The sequence below is a fragment of the Bemisia tabaci genome, chromosome 3, assembly GCF_918797505.1.
Source record: "Bemisia tabaci chromosome 3, PGI_BMITA_v3".
NCBI classification, from domain to species: Eukaryota; Metazoa; Arthropoda; class Insecta; order Hemiptera; family Aleyrodidae; genus Bemisia; species Bemisia tabaci.
The window spans coordinates 3,397,812-3,410,903 of NC_092795.1; the positions used below are offsets into that span (position 1 = coordinate 3,397,812).

A 13,092-nucleotide genomic window follows, 5' to 3' on the forward strand; every position below is an offset into this window, starting at 1 on the left:
CGACGAAACGGGGCCATTCATTGGGAGGCTTTTTAATCTATTTTCCTCCCTCAATTGGACTGCATTTTGCAATTTGGAACTATAAATTCTGGCCCGGTTTAAAAAAAAACGCATGTGCCATTAGTATCCCTATGCACATAAGTGTTTTTTCAGATGAGCCAGAACTTATAGTTCCAAATTGCAAAATGCAGTCCAATTCGTCGTTACCTCCCACGAAAGAACATAACTACATTTGGATTACATTTTGCAATAAGGAACCACTATTTCTTTCATAAAACCACCGTCCTGCATAGGGAAACCAATGGCCTATACGTTGTTTCTAAAATGAGCCAGAAATAGTGGTTCCTTTTTGCAGAATGTGGTCCATTTCATTGTTGCCAGATTTCGCCTCGTAAATTTGAATTTGTAAAGGAAAATGTTAGGTATTAATTGTACATTTCACTGATTTTTCCGCTGATCTCATGAAAAACGAACATAAATTTTGGATAAAGATTTCGCTTTCTCGTGTTTGTGAAAAATTGAATTCTTTGAATCAATTTGACAACCTTGGAATGGAGTTACGTTTCTTCGTCCGGGAAATGACAAAAAATGAAGCTGAATCCTGTCGTAGCGAATTCAGTGAATAGTTTATTCTGCAGAATCTTGGAAAAATAAGACAGTTTCAAGGCATTATGTTCCGTAGTTCTGCAGTATTACAGAAACAGAAAATCAGGAAAAACTAAGCACCGTCAAATCGTCGCTCCTCTGACGTAAGGGCGTATCTAGATTTTTGCATGAGCCTTAGAAAGCATAGAGTTATACGGAGCACAGGGGTCACGTAGAAATCAAGTTACGCCCTTACGTCAGAGGAGCGACGAAATGTAGTTAAGTTGATTCTACCTAAAATCGCCCGAATGATGACAGCGGCGATGATCAGCGTTGAGGAAGAATGAGGGGCTTGTAGGACAAAGCGCGTAAGTGCAGTTTTTGCTACCTCGAGAAATATGTGTTTGAAGTTTTGAAATTACATGGATCCTTATGGCGGAAAGAAAGTTCAAACTGACTTTTTGAAGCTTAAAAATTGAAATTTGAGAGGGAATTTTTCACAAAATATGCACTAAGACTAGTTTTACTTATGAAATCATTAAAATCTGAACTTTTTCCAAAACTGCTTTTATGCGCCTTGTCCTCCAAGCCTCTCAAATATTTTAGCAGCCCATTTCAAAAATTGAAATTATTGACGGTAACCGATTCATTAGAAGTTGAGGTGATTCGATGAACGCCATATTTTGTGCCAGAACGACTTGCGAAATATCGCGTCGATTGGTTTCATTTTTTCAGCTACTCGTCATTTTTCTCGAATTTTGAGATCGCAATTCTGTTGTCAGGAGACTAAAAAATTCACCTACCAAATTTTGACAAACAAATTCATCGTAATGAAGTCGTGGGTTTTTTTTTATGAGACAAAATATTTCATTCGAATGCAGTATTTTTCCTCTATTTTCCTCACGCCTTTAATACTTTGAATTTGTTCATCAAAATTGGTAAGTGAATTATTTAGTCTCCTGACAATAGAATTGCGATCTCAAAATTCGAGAAAAATGACGAGTCGCCGGAAAAATGGAACTAATCAATGCTATATATCGCATGCCGTTCTGTCACAAAATATGGCGTTCATCGAATCACCTTAATTTTCGAAATAGGAGGAAGCTTGAGAGATCTTACCGTGAAGAAGCGATGATCTGCAAGGTCAGGAACAGCTCTGATGCGAAGGGTGAAGATTTCCATCCTCGTTCATCGCCTTCTCGAATGTTGGCTGCAAAGAAAAAAATGAAACCCTTTTAGAGATAAATTCAACGTAACGCATTGTTGCACATTGTCTAGTATATGGAACAGCTTAACAAATAAGTTGAAATAATGTTGAAAAATAATGGAATGAAACTGTTTTTACCACAAAATTACAAAATTCTCAAATAATGTATTCAATAATAATCAATTTTCAACGATAAAACATTTTCATATCGACGACTTAAGGAGATTTGATGGACGCCATATTTTGTGCCAGAACGACATGCGATATATCGCATCCATTGGTTTCATTTTTCCATCTACTCGTCATTCCTCTCCAATTATGAGATCGCAATTCTGTTGTCGGGAGACTAAAGCACTCGCATACCAATTTTAACAAAGAAATTCAACGTAATAAAGGCGTGGTTTTTTTCGAGAGAAAATATCGCATTCAAGTGCAGTTTCGATATCAGTATCGAATGCGATGTTTTCTCTCTAAAAAAACCACGCCTTTAGCACGTTGAATTTCTTTGTTAAAATTGGTAAGTGAGTGCTTTGGTCTCTTGACAACAGAATCGCAATCTCAAAATTGGAGAAAAATGACGAGTAGCTGAAAAAATGGAACCAATTGATGCGATATATCGCATGCCGTTCTGACACAAAGTATCGCGTCCATCGAATCACCTTAAGTGTAGAAACACGCGTTTCCGTCTGCTACTCAATAGATTTTCTGTCATACTTCATTTTTTCTCGGGGGAACTGGTCTACCTAATTTCTTTAAAACTTCCGTGATTTTTTTTCAATGTTTGCAGAATACTTTGTATAAATTTCAAGCTATCAAGTTTGCTTGTTTCTCTTCGAAAAAATAAAATAAAGGTGGAAATTTTATGACACCACAATAGAAATGCATGATTTTCCACTTTGGCCATCGATTTATGAAGAAGTTAGATACTTCGCAAATGCAAAAAATTGCAACACATTTCAATACGCAGAATACCTCAATAACTCCACTGATTGTGAAAAAAATCTCGAGAAAATCAAAAGATTATCGCCCACAGGGATTCTCAAATTATAAATCGATGGCCGAAGTGCGAAACCACCTATCTCCGTCTGCGACGTCCCGGACCTCCTGTTACACTTTATTTTTTCTTGGTAAAACTAGTCAACTTATTCCTTGAAAACTACCTCGATTTTTCCTCTCTTTTAGCAAAATATTCACGGGAAAAAAAAACACATTGGATCTAGAGTCCAGACTCTTAAAAAAACATCAACAAGAAAAAGTACTCTTGATTCAGTCAGAATCTAGGTAACTTAAATTAAAAACCAAGCCTCTTAATTTAAGCGGATTTCGTTTTGATTTAAGCAAAAATCCGATTGAATCAAGAGTATTTTTTCTTGTCAATGTTTTCAAGAGTCTGGACTCTAAATGCAATGTGGTTTTTTCTCCAGTGTTCTGTAAAGATATCAAGCCCAACCGTCGACTTGATTTTCCTCGAAAAAATAAAATGGTAGAATAAATTTTACTGGAAATACGTGGTTTCACACTTAAGTCATCGATATCAAATGTACCACACTTCTCTCGTAAAAAAAGAAAAAAAAAAAAAAAAAAAAAAAAAAAAAAAAAAACATTTTGTTGATGACATCAAGCGACTTACCGAATCAACGCTGAGGAATATACGTGAGCAAAATGACTTCCGAAACTATATCCTCAAATCAAATTTCACATAAATATCGATGAAAAGACACTACCGAAAATTCGCACGATGACAACCGACACGAGTGACAAATACTACTTCCACTTATTGTAAAACACGGCAAACTATTACTCTGGACAGAAAAAGTAGAGGCTCGCTGACGAAAACTTTCGGCGGATAGAAAACTTTCGGAAAGTAAGGCTGCTCAACTATTCACTGCACCTTCTATATTCACGGAATAATTCACAGAGAAAAATTTTAATAGTAAAGTACCGAACACGAAAATAAAGTACCGAACACGAAAATAAAGTACCGAACACGAAAATAAAGTACCGAACACGAAACTAAAGTACCGAACACGAAACTAAAGTACCGAATACGAAACTACACTGATGGTAATACACTTGAAGCACACGACTATCACACGCGGTCCCGAGATGAATTTATTTCCGATAAAATATACTTCCGATTAGATTATCCTCCTAGGGGTTGAGCTCAAGCTCAACCCCTACGGCTGCGCGACTTCGACTGACCAAAGTACCGAAAGTTCCGAGCCTTCGAGGTCTCCAACTTTTTCCTCGTTCTTCTCGAAAACAAAAGAGTGGCTTCGATTTCCAAAATATCCCTACATTTCGGGTTTCCCAGGTGAAAGGTCAGTGCAAGCACACAAAAGAAAATGTCTTCATTGAACTGAAAACTAATTGGATGTATTTCTATCAAACGGAACTATGTGCATTAAGACATTAGCCCTGAGACCCATACGAATATGTCCATAACAGGGCTCACGTCATAATGCACATAGTTCCGTTTGATAGAAATACGTCCAATTATTACAATAATTAATGAGGGTACCTGGATTTCCCGGATTAATTCATCTCTCACTTTTCACAACTTTCCTTTTTTTGCTGAAAAGTAGTGAGGGTTCGTCCATGAATAACGTAACCCATTTTTCCCGACCTTTGACCTCTCCTTCTCCCTTTGTCCTAGATGTCACTTACCTCCACCCCCCCCCCCCCGAAAAATTTTTTCATTACAAGCGTGCCTCCCTCTTTTGCGTAATTGTGGGTCGTCACGAACCCTTGCCACGGGTGCATCACATATGAATTCAAGTGTTTAAATGACTCAAAAACAACATAAATCACATAGGAAAAATCTAGAATCCACTCCTCCTTCAAGGCATTTCTTGATTGTAATGGCCTCGGCTTGAATTCTGCCGTGCTAAGGAAGAACGCCGCATTAAAATTCGAGTTACCAAGTTTCCATTTTTAAAGATTGTATTTTTTACGACATCCATGCATATTTTTCCTTTAAAATTACCGATATTTAGATTAAAGTGCGTGCAAAATCGTCTGAAAATTTCGGGGGAAAATATTCTGTACTTCGCGGTAAATAGGTCAGTCGCGTTGGTCACAAAATCGTGGTTTTATACATGATCCTTGTAGTAGATCAGCTAAAAATAATAAGATCCGTCCAAACAGCAACTTGCTACGTTCAATATTAACCGAGATATCGCCCTTTGAAAAGTCTGGTTTTTGATGTCATCCATCGCGGTGGTGACACCCTTGGTTTTATTCACCTTGCTTCGGAAAGAGTTCAAAGCGCGTTTAGCAGAGTTTAAAGCACCATCATCCTCGTCGCAAAGCATAGTTGCCAGATAGTGCTGAAAAATCAGCTTTTTCCCTCACTTGAACACATGTAAAATATATACCAGGGTTGCCACAGCCAGGGAAAGCCGGAAAATGTCAGAGAAAATGACGAAAATGGCGTAAATGTGAGGGAAAATTTGTTAAATCACCTTCATTTGCTTTCTAGAATGGGTTTGAGATTTTGAACGAGGAATTTTGCCTGGAAACTATTTTCAATTATGCCTTCTTAACCATCTGTCACATTTTCAATTGTCAGGGAATTGCACCAAAATATGTCAGGGAAATCAGGGAATTGTCAGGGAATTTCATCTTCTAAATCCTGTGGCAACCCTGATCTACATTTACTTGTATTGCAAAATCTGGCAATCTTTGTCGCGAAGACGAGCTAAAGTCAAGCGCGGCGAAAAAACCGCAAACCTGAATGAAATGCAACCTTTTAGCAAGTCGAGGAAGGGACTGGACCGCTGCCTGGATTGGACGGAGAGGATCCCCCCCCCCCCCCCGGGGGGGAAGGGGGGTGAATTAGGGGCCTTGTAATAATTATGTCGGCCAGATGAGCTATCCACCTCCGTTACCGCCACCGTTGAGTTGGTGCCTGGTTGCTCCGCGAAACTGCCCCGCGAACTTTCAGACGTTGCCAAACGTCACTTTGGAGGATACTTTGAAGCGCGTAAAATGTGCCATTAAGATGTTACACAATCTTTATCTCGTACAAGCGTATTTTACGGATATATTTAAAGCTAGTGCTAGCCTGGCAGACGAATTCAAGTTTATACGGCTGATTAGCAGAGCTCGAAAGAGCTTTGCGCTGGGTGGCCACTTTGAGGTACTCGACAAGTGATTTTACGTTCTTCCACAATCTTTATATTGTACCCTCACGGTTTGACGTAAAATGTAACATGAATAATGTCTTTGAGTACCTATGAAGGGAACTGATTTTACACATTTTAATGACGGGAATTGTGGGAGTGTCCCAGAGAAACATTTTGATTGAATCGCCGTTTGCGCGTCGTCTGGCAGGCGCGGCCCATGAAAATGATGTTGACTCAACTCGCAGAGTTGTTCGGTATTGATATTTCCAAAGGAAAAAGGACGACACAGAGCTCAATCTCACACGCAGCGAGTACAATCTCACAAGTAGCGAGCACATCTTAGCAATGCATTCAGCCAACTCGGAGACTAAACTGAACGAAACGACTCATAAATTAAAAGAAACATTCGATAAATACGCCTCGGCTCTGTGCGCAGCAGCTTCAAGTTTCCGTGACGGAACGATTATTCATTTCTTTTCGTTCCCGGATCCGGATCCCGAATCAAAAGAAAAGCGCAAGGATGCGTTTGAGCCCTTCCAAGATCCCACCATATTCGGGGCCATTGGTTTTTTTTTTTTTTTTTTTTTTTTTTTTTTTTTTAATTCTAGTGTATTTTATTACATGCGGAACGCGGAATTGAATCGGACGATCAATCATCGGCCAAGTTGCAGTCGGGAATATCCCCCTGCTCAGAAAGAACAACGTATGAGCCGTCAGGTGTCGCCAAATTTCCGTCTATGAAACAAGAGCTTTCAGGGAACTTCATGAATATTTTTCTTTCAATTTTCCAGAGAATTTTATTCGCCTTTCGATTTAAAATACCTGAAAATTCTAAGCGAAAATATTCATAGCATAACTTTAAAATAAATAGTTTGTCGGAACCAGGGTTGCCACAGTCAGGGAATACCGGGAGAACAGGAAAAAGTCTGGGAAAACCTGGAAATGTCAGGGAAAATGACGAAAATGCAGGGCAAGTTTGTCAAATCACCTTTATTTGCTTTCTAGAATGGGTTTGAGGTTTTGAAAAACAAATTTTGCCTGATAACTATTTTCAAGTATGTCTTCTTGATCTATCAAATCTTCAATTTATATTTTCAGGGAATTTCACTAAAATGTGGCAAGGAAACACCAGGGAATTTAATTTTCTAAATTTTGTGGCAGCCCCGCGAAACATTTTTATTGTGGAAGTTGGTCCCTGTTTTCGGAACGGGGTCCGCGAAAGTGTCAAAAATGACTAAGTGGACATCGATTTAGTTGGGAATAGGCCGAAAGGGTTATTTATTGAGGAGTCCACGCTCGATGCAGGGGAGAGGGTGAAGAGCGCTTTCAACCCTCTTTTGACACCTACGTCCATTACGCAGCATTTATTCATACCGGGAGGGCGCGCATAAAATGATGACGAGGACAATAACATATCGTGGTCGACGACTCGGTCATGTGAGGGCTGAGTGAGCCTGTCAAAACTGTGTCGATATCGAAATTAAATCGCGGTTACGGTTGAAGGTACCTCCTATATACTGTAATTAACGATGAAATGCCGCGTATTCTCAGAAGGTCTTCTTAATTAAAATGAGTTTTTGGACCTTGATAAATTAATCAAAATTGAGAGTTGGGTTCACAAGATAGTTCATTTTAGATAATTTATTACAACGACCAGCAACTAGGCTATTTGCGTCGGTAATTAGGAATTCACCGTAAATTTGTAAATTTACTCGCTTAAATAGCTTTAAAATTTTCGGTAATTACTTTTGGATCATCGGAGCTTAAATTATGGATGATTGGAGAGAGATAAGTTTGCATTTTAATAATAATAAATAGAAATACCATATAAATTGAAAGAATACAAGATACACCAATGGAAACATGAAAAAAAAGAAAAAAAATGAGGGATGTTTAAAAATTTAAAAACTCCAAAATTGCCCGAATCACGGGGTTGCCGGTGGTCCGGAAAACCGGGAAAGTCGAGGACTTTGCGAAAAGTCAGGGAATTTCTGACACATCTGCTTGTCTTTGAAACATATCACTGATCTTCCAACTGTTTACCCGAGCTTGTCATTCTGTAGGCTTGTCATCTTTCAACCAGCTACTGAATCCCTTTTTCATAATTTGATCCCTCAACAAGGAGTTTTTGCCCAGCGTTTAGCAAAAGTTAGCGTCTTTAAAAAAAAAATCAAAAAAATAAAGTAAAAATTAAAAAAAGTTCGAGGGTCAGGGAAAATCAGAGAATTAGAAAATTTTAGAGCCAAGGAGAAGCGAACATCAGGGAGTTTGAAGATGAAGAAATTATGGCAATCCTAAGTTTGTAAGAACTGAAAAATGCACGAAAAATTGAAAATCGTGGAAAAATTGAAAACTGGATGAAATCAGATGCATGAGTCACGAATAAACAATGAAGGGTTGGAAACTTGAGGTAAACCTTTATAGTGCTCCCAGTTCGGGAACTAGTTCAGAATTCCGGAAATTTTGAGATTTTCCTAAATTTTCCCCAGAACTTTTGAAATTTCCGAAATGTTCCGGCAGGGTTGCCACTGTCAGGGAATACCGGGAAATGTCAGGGAATTTCAAGAAGTCAGGGAAATGTCAGGGAAAACGGGGAAATATCAGGGAAAATGACGAAAATGTCAGGGAAAAATTGTGGGGAGACCATTATTTGCTGTCTGGAATGGATTCGACGTTTTGAACAACAAATTCTGCCTTAAAACTATTTCTAATAATGTCTTGGTAATCACCTGGCGTATATTCAATTGTCAGGGAATTTCACCAAAATGTGTCAGGGAAATCAGGAAAATGTCAGGAAATTTCATCTTCTAAATTCTGTAGCAACTCTACTCCGGATCTTTTGCATTTTTCGGAACTTTTGAAAAAATCTGAAAGGATTCCCGGAACTTTTGACGGTCATGGAGTGGGTGAAGTCGGAAGAAAAAAGTTGCGAATCCCGGAAGCTTAAAGCTAGCCTGGGAGGATGCGGCAACCTCACCTCGGGGCGCCATAAATTAAGTGATAGGAACACGAAGTTGCGGCCCGCGACGAGTGCTTTATGTGGTTCCGCGCGTCGGAATGGCACCCGCACCCGGAGTCGAAGTTGAAGTTGCCCAATAACCCAACTCCCCGCAAACTTCGATTCTAACGTTCCCCGTTCCGCCTTTGTCCGGGTCTGCCTTTTTGACGTCTTGTTCCCCCGCGACACCCCATTATACAATGCCCAACTTGGAGCTCGTGTGCTTGTGCTTGTGCACCCAGGATTTTGACAGTTTCCAGCGCCTCGTCGACTTCCTGGCCACCTATCCCTTCTCCCGTCCTAAGGAAAAACGCCCTATTAGCCTTCGGACGTTGCCAAATTTCTCTTGATAAAATGTGCGTTTTCAGAGAAAATCTCTGTGAGTATTTTTCTTCCAATTTTTCAAGTGAATATTCTTCGTCATCAGATCTCGGGGTGTCCATTGGCGGATCCAGCAACTTGGCAACACCGGATTTCCTCCATTTAAACCTATGGAAATGTATGGATTCTTGGAGGGGCCAAAAGCTCCGACAAGAATCGATTATTTAGCATAGGTCTAAATGGAGGAAATCCGGTGTTGCCAAATTCCTGGATCCGCCTCTAGGGGTGTCTACTGGCCCGGAAAGTCCGGGAATGGTACTAATTATTTTAAAGCGGTCCGGAAGCACTGGAAAACAGGGTTGCCCTAGTCAGAGAATACTGGGAAATGTCAGGGAATTTAAAAAAAAATCAGGAAAAACCTGAGACTGTCAGGGAAAGTTTGTCGAATCACCTTTAATTGCTTTCTAGGATTAGTTTGAGGTTTTTAACGACACATTTTGCCTGAAAACTATTCTCAATTTTGTCTTCTTAACCGTCTGTCAATTCTGTCATATCTACAATTGTCAGGGAATTTCACTAAAATGTGTCAGGGCAATCGGGGAAATGTCAGTGAATTTCATTTTCGAAATTCTGGGGCAGCCCTAAAAAAGCACGGGAATTCGCTATAAGTGTCCGGGATTTTTTGTTTCATGCCACGTGTTTTTTAAAGCAGCCTGAAAAATAGTGCCGTATTTCCCCCTAGATTGCGATTGTGCAGACAGGGTGATCCTCATGGCCATCGGTGAACTTCGAATTTCTTGGCTACGTCATATTGCTCGCGATTTGCGTGTGAATTTCGACATTTTTCGATTTTCGGTTTTTCAAGGTATCGAAAAACCACTGAATTTATTTGCTTAAGAGGTACTTAGTTTTTTGGAAAGGTGCCGAAAAAGTACGTAAAAAGCACTTCATTTTTGTCAGCCAGTTTTAGTAGACACCCTTGCTCTGAATTATCTGAAATTTCAACACTGGAAAAATTAGTAGCTTGTATCTAGAGTCCAGACTCTTAATAACATTGACAAGAAAAAATACTCTTGATTCAATCGGATTTTTCCTTGAATCGAGGAGCGAGGCCTCTTAATTTAAGCTGATTTCCTTTTGATGTAAGCAAAAATCCGATTGAACGAATATTATTTTTTCTTGTCGATGTTTTCAAAAGTCTGGAGTCTAGATCCAAGCTACTTTTTTCCAGTGAAGAGGAACTATTCATGACTCCAAAATAACCCCTTCTCTGTTCGGAAAAACTTTGGCAACTCTCGAATTTTCATGCGGCGTTTTTCCTTAGTGCGGTAGCGTAGCTCCCTCGAACTTTTGTCAAGACGAACGGTCGCCTTGCGTCGTCGGTGCTAAGTGAAAACGCCGTATGTTCGTACGGATGCTGTTTAATATCATCCGGTAAACTATTCACATGGAGTCTACAAGTCTGGAAACTCGGGAATCGTCTGGTAATGACATCGGGACAGGGGAAAGTCAGGGAATGGATCTTTAGACAAGGAGCGAATATAAGCTGTATAGGTATACCCAATCAGACTTTAGACAAAGCCTTTAGAGTCAGAGTATTCAAAACATGTATGCGAGGTATGCGCAAGAAGCTCCTTCGAAACGACGAACATGTAAACCCCACGGCATCGCATTCATGTACAGGGTGATCCAGACGATCCCAAACGACCAGACTGCAGGAGTGTGTTCTATGGGTCAAAATGAAACGTTTTGTTGTATAAAGTTTTTCCCCAAAAGTGCCCCCAGTCGGAGCTACGGCTCCCCCAAAATTTCGGAAAATAAATAGTTTTTCCTGAATTTTGGCAACGGTTGTGAACCAAATCTCACGAAAATTTGTGTTCTCCTGTACTTCTAGTTTCATGCTCTGAATTCATAAATGATCTAAAAAAATCGAGATCTCAATCTAGAGAGGGGATTTGGGGGTGTTTCAGCTCCTGCAGTCTGGCCGTTTAACCCTGGATCACCCTGTAACAATTATTATTGCGTGTCGTTCACTAAGCACTTTTAAAAGTCGGAATGTCCGGAAACCTGAAAGCGTCAGGAAAAAGAGGAAATTGTGAAATCCAAGAAAATTCGCCCCCTGTTTTTGAAATCTTGCCCTTCCACCTTAAAAACTTTTTCCTCCATTATGATTGGCACACTTCGCAAAATAGCAGTCACTTGCGGTTTTCTAAAAATTCGTAAAAGTGCGAATGCTCACTGTTGAACCAACTTTCGCGGCTCAGACTGATATCTGAAAAAGAGACTGAAAGATGCACTGAAAAAAAAAAAAAAAAAAAATTGTAATATTATTTTGACTTCAAGCATCGTTTCTTGTCAACTTTTTTTTTTTTTTTTTTTTTTTTTTTTTTTTTTTTTAATCCGTGCGGTTTTAACTTAACATCAGTTTTTTTTTGAGTGAACAAAGCGCCATTTTGGTATCGTTAAGTTTAAGTTAAAAAAGATAATATAACAACGTTTCTTCAAAAAAAAAAAAAAAAAAAAATTGTCGACAGGAAACGATGGTTCAAGAGTATATATGCTACATAATCGTTAATTTCGGGCCAAAGTGTCACACTCACAAGCGCCAATCTGCTTAAGACCGATTTGAAACAGTAAAAGTCAATAACGACTGATGTAAACACAAATTTTGAATACATGGTCAGAATCACTCTCATCGTCTGGTCTAGGTTAAATTTGACGAGTAAAGTTAAGTTACAGTTTTGGCGCTTTTGACATGCCCTGCTCTGATACCTCATAGCGCTTGTGATCGACAATTTTTTATTTCCTCGGCAAAAAGTTAAAACAATACACGATAAATCGACGGTGAAACTAGTAAACCACGTATATCGCTTTGCGACGTTGCAGACTTCCTGTCATGCTTTATTTTATAAATGGGTAACTATTCAACTTGAATTGTTGAAATTTTCCGAGGTTTTTCTGCTCCGTGCAAAGAAAACTCTGTGAAAAACTTCAAAGAACGGTTTTGATTTGTTTTCCTTGAAAAAAATAAAATTCGAGCTGAGATACTTGGGCCGGAAGGTGGGGATATGTACTTTTCTCTGAAATCTTGATGATGTTGTTCTCGGTCTGTGACTTAACAATTCTTCTGTGATGTGTTACAGGTGATTTGTGTCAGCCACTGCACTGCAAGAAGCGGGAGATCTGCCTGTTAGAGGACGCTCTGACGGCCGTCTGCGTGAGCAAGAAGGAGCTCCACAGGAACGGGGACATCGTTATCCCGAAATCCAAGATCCTCGCCGACGAGGCCAAGAACAAGCTGAAACACAAGAAAGGCTCCGAGGATGACGACGACATTTTCTACAATTCCGACAACGACGAAAGTGACGACACTGACAACCGCGACGTCGTCACACCGTAAGTCCTCTTTATCCTATTCTCTCTCCTCAGGAAAAACGCCGCATGAGCAACCAAATATTGCCACATTTTTTCTCACAATATTGTAATTTTGTGAGAACCCTGACTGTGCCTTGACTGTGGCTTGCCACAATCAGGGAATACCGGGAAATGTCAGGGAATTTTGAAATGTCAGGGAGGGAAAATGACGGAAGTGTCAGGGAAGAATTGCATTGCATTTTGCAAAAAAGGAACCAAGACGATTCCAATGTTGCTAAGATTGTGCATCTTACAATCTTTGTAATAAAATCCCTGACATTATGCTAAAAGTTAAATTTCCAAAAGTAATTTTCGTCTTGAATTTATAGTTTATTAGAGGGAGGGGGGGGGGGGGGGTAAAGATAAATTTTAATTAGATGATTTGTCTATAGTTGCAAGGTTAAAAAGTTGCACAATCTTAACAACATTGGAATTCTTGT

At 39.5% G+C, this 13,092-nt stretch overlaps 1 protein-coding gene and 1 long non-coding RNA gene across 4 annotated transcripts in view; one reads left to right on the forward strand and one right to left on the reverse strand.

Annotated features, from left to right (window-relative positions):
• The window catches only part of LOC109043843 (uncharacterized), a 71,364-nt gene extending 66,769 nt beyond the window's left edge, over positions 1-4,595 (reverse strand). Inside the window, exons 1-2 of the long non-coding RNA XR_011899425.1 lie at positions 3,423-4,595; positions 1,705-1,795 (exon numbers count right to left, since the gene is read on the reverse strand). This is a non-coding gene — a long non-coding RNA (uncharacterized lncRNA). The remainder of the gene's footprint in view (positions 1-1,704; positions 1,796-3,422) is intronic.
• Positions 1-13,092, forward strand: part of Cow (Proteoglycan Cow) — a 190,331-nt gene that overhangs the window by 163,305 nt on the left and 13,934 nt on the right. For all 3 annotated transcript variants that reach the window (XM_019060483.2, XM_019060484.2, XM_072297667.1), the window contains exon 3: positions 12,382-12,634. In XM_019060483.2, the coding sequence (XP_018916028.2) occupies positions 12,382-12,634 (253 nt within the window). The remainder of the gene's footprint in view (positions 1-12,381; positions 12,635-13,092) is intronic.